We start from the raw sequence: 2,715 nt of genomic DNA, 5'->3' as shown, positions 1-2,715 counted from the left end.
TGAGGTATTGATGACTTTATTATTCTGCAGGTACATGTCCAGGGGCCCAGCCTCTGGGCCCAGTAACTCAGCTACTCTTTGTGGCCTTCTTCGTGGCTTTTTTTGTGGGCTGCCACGCCCATCTTTATCACCAGAATGAGAAACTCCTGGAAGTTAACTGCACCATCAGTGTTGATATCCAACTCTTTGAACCAGGCGTCTGCACCCTTTTTCTGTCAAGATTGAGGAGGAAGAAGCCAGAGTTTAAAGATCTCAGAGAGAGCCGAGGCATAGCCATCTATGAAGGGCGGCAGGGAGGACCGCTGGCCCAGGGCAGCCCCAGGTCCAGGCAGAGAGCCCCCGCCACACGCAGCCCCTCCTCACCCTGATATACAGAGGACACTCTGTCTCTAGCAATTTCTTCAGGTCATCCCTGTAGACGGCATGGTAATTCCCCTTTATCAGGGAGTACTTGTGGTACACTTCGATGATAGAGTTCAAGGCTTTCTCCAGCTCGGTCAACATGATGCCCACGGACTTGCCCCACCTGAAAAACAGAACCCTCAGGGGAATCCCATGGCAGGGAACTTGCACCTGCCCAGGGCAGTACGCAGAGGATTCATGCCCCAAGCGATGGCCTTGTCCTGGCCTGCACTCTCCAAATAACCAAACCAGCAGATGGCTATGGCTCTGGTGGGAAGGGTGGGATGATAGGGATACAGGTGTGGGAAGGGGAAGGGTCCATTCACACAGAGGCATGTGCACACACACGGGGCCTGTAGACTTTCCTTACCACCCCACCCTCTGCTCAAGAAAGGTCCAGCCTAGGAGACAATGTGCCCTTACCCACTGGAGGGTGCTGGGGGATGCTCTCCTTCCTTATCCCTGCCTCACTCCCCACCTCCAGGAGTATCTTTGCTCCAGATCTCCCTGAGCTTTCTCTCTCCTCTCTCGGGAAGGCTGCTCCACTTCCCTGACCCTCCCCAAGAGAAGCCCAAAATGTGGGGCCAACCCAGACATTCCCACTTACCAGGTCTTCTGAAAGACAGCTGACAAGAGACATGCAGGGATGAGAGGCAGCTCCTTTTTATAGCGGTTAGGCTTGGCCAGCTGCCCACAGCTTCAGGCCATCAGAGACAGCTGCTCCCTGCCAGAGTTGCTACAGTCTCTGGTTTCTCAATCAGGTGAATGTGGCAATCACTGTGCAGAATGAAAATTTTGGGTGGGGAGGTAGGAGAAGCGGAAAGAGGAAGGCATTTGTTGGGCAATAGTGCCCAGAAGGAAAAAGCAGGTCGGGGGGCTCTTTTTCTGGGCTGCTGGCATCCACTTGCTTGATCCAGCCAGATTCCCACTCCCATGCCGTCTCCACTATTGCCACTGCTAATCCCCTGCATTGGTGGTCAGGCTATACATCCCTGAAATTGAATTGAAGTTGAATGCATCATTTTGAGTGCATGCACTCAATGAGAACATTCCTCCATGGCTTCTATCAGAGTTTCAAAGGGCCCAAAGACTGCAAAAGGGTTGAGAACACTTGTCCTGGCTGATGGCTTTTAGTAATGAAAACTATTGTTCTCATTACTAAAAACTGAAACTATCGTTGTTGTTCTTTTGGGTGGGTGGGTGCTTTGTGGGGAAATGTGTTGTTGCCAAGGGCTATATCCATTCCTGCCCTGCTGCCCATACTCCTCCACAGCTCTCCTGTTCTGTGAAGCTGGGGATGGACAATGCCCTGGGAGATGGAGGCTGCTTGGGGTCGCTTGGCACTGCACAAGGGCCTGAGCCATTGCATAAACACAGCAGGGAGCCTTTCACCCTCTCTTGGTTAATTATTGTGTCTGGGACCCCAGGATCACTGGCTGAAGAGAGGAAGCTAACTCTGAGGTAGTGGAGGGGAAGAGTTCTTTGGAGAAGCCAGACGTGCTTCATGCCTAAGAGGAGAAGAGGAGGTGGCCAGTTCCCCAGGATTTCAGGAGGAACAAATCCTCTCCCCACCACTAACAAAATGCTACTCAGATTAACTGGCTTCCAACCCTGAAGACTGTGGTGTGTTTCTGTTGTTACAAAGAAAATATTTGTAAAACAAATATCTGATAAGGGATTAATATCCAGAATATAAAAGAATCCCTACAACTCAACAACAAAAAACAAACAAACCAATCAAAAAATGGGGAAAAGACTCGAATAGACACTTCTCTGAAGAACATATACAAATGGTCAATAAGCACATGAAAATTACTAAGCTTTAGGAAAACATGAAGCAAAACGACAATGAGATACCACCTGACACCCACAAGGATCACTACTACTTCTTTTAAAACCCAGAAAACAACAAGTGTTGGTGAGGGCATAGAGAATTGGAAGCCTAATGCACTGTTAGTGGGAAAGTAAAATTGTGCAGCTGTTATGGAAAACTGCAAGTTTGTTCCTCAAATAAATAAACACAGAATTACCACATGATCCATCATTCTGCTCCTGGGTATATATGCAAAAGAATTGAATGCAGGGACTCAAACAGATGTTTGTACATTCATGTTCATAGCAGCATTATTTACAAGAGCCAAAAGGTGGAAGCAACCCAAGTGTCCCTCAACACATGAATGGATGAAGAAAATGTTTTGTGGGGACATGTGTTGTTGCCAAGGGCTAAATCCATTCCTGCCCTGCTGCCCACACTCCTCCACAGCTCTCCTGTTCTGTGAAGCTGGGGATCCACCATGCCCTGGGAGATGGAGG

General features: G+C 49.0%; 1 protein-coding gene across 1 annotated transcript; it reads right to left on the bottom strand.

Moving 5' to 3' along the window:
• Nucleotides 1-1,101, bottom strand: S100A8 (S100 calcium binding protein A8). Its single transcript, XM_054457003.1, has 3 exons — nucleotides 1,010-1,101; nucleotides 364-526; nucleotides 1-212 (listed from the first exon to the last, which is right to left on the bottom strand). The coding sequence occupies exons 2-3, from the start codon at nucleotides 502-504 to the stop codon at nucleotides 72-74; spliced, it is 282 nt and encodes a 93-aa protein (XP_054312978.1). The 5' UTR covers nucleotides 505-526; nucleotides 1,010-1,101; the 3' UTR covers nucleotides 1-71.
• Nucleotides 1,102-2,715: the final 1,614 nt, after the last annotated feature.

The sequence above is a fragment of the Pongo pygmaeus genome, chromosome 1, assembly GCF_028885625.2.
Source record: "Pongo pygmaeus isolate AG05252 chromosome 1, NHGRI_mPonPyg2-v2.0_pri, whole genome shotgun sequence".
Classification (NCBI taxonomy): Eukaryota; Metazoa; Chordata; class Mammalia; order Primates; family Hominidae; genus Pongo; species Pongo pygmaeus.
This window is presented reverse-complemented; position numbering and strand designations above follow the sequence as displayed.

What these genes read in the sequence shown, in the direction of transcription:
- S100A8 (XM_054457003.1), bottom strand. Translation starts at nt 504, where the DNA reads ATGTTGACCGAGCTGGAGAAAGCCTTGAACTCTATCATCGAAGTGTAC. An exon ending in AGTGTCCTCTGTATATCAGG is followed by an intron (nt 213 to 363) that starts GTGAGGAGGGGC and finishes CAATCTTGACAG; the next exon opens with AAAAAGGGTGCAGACGCCTG.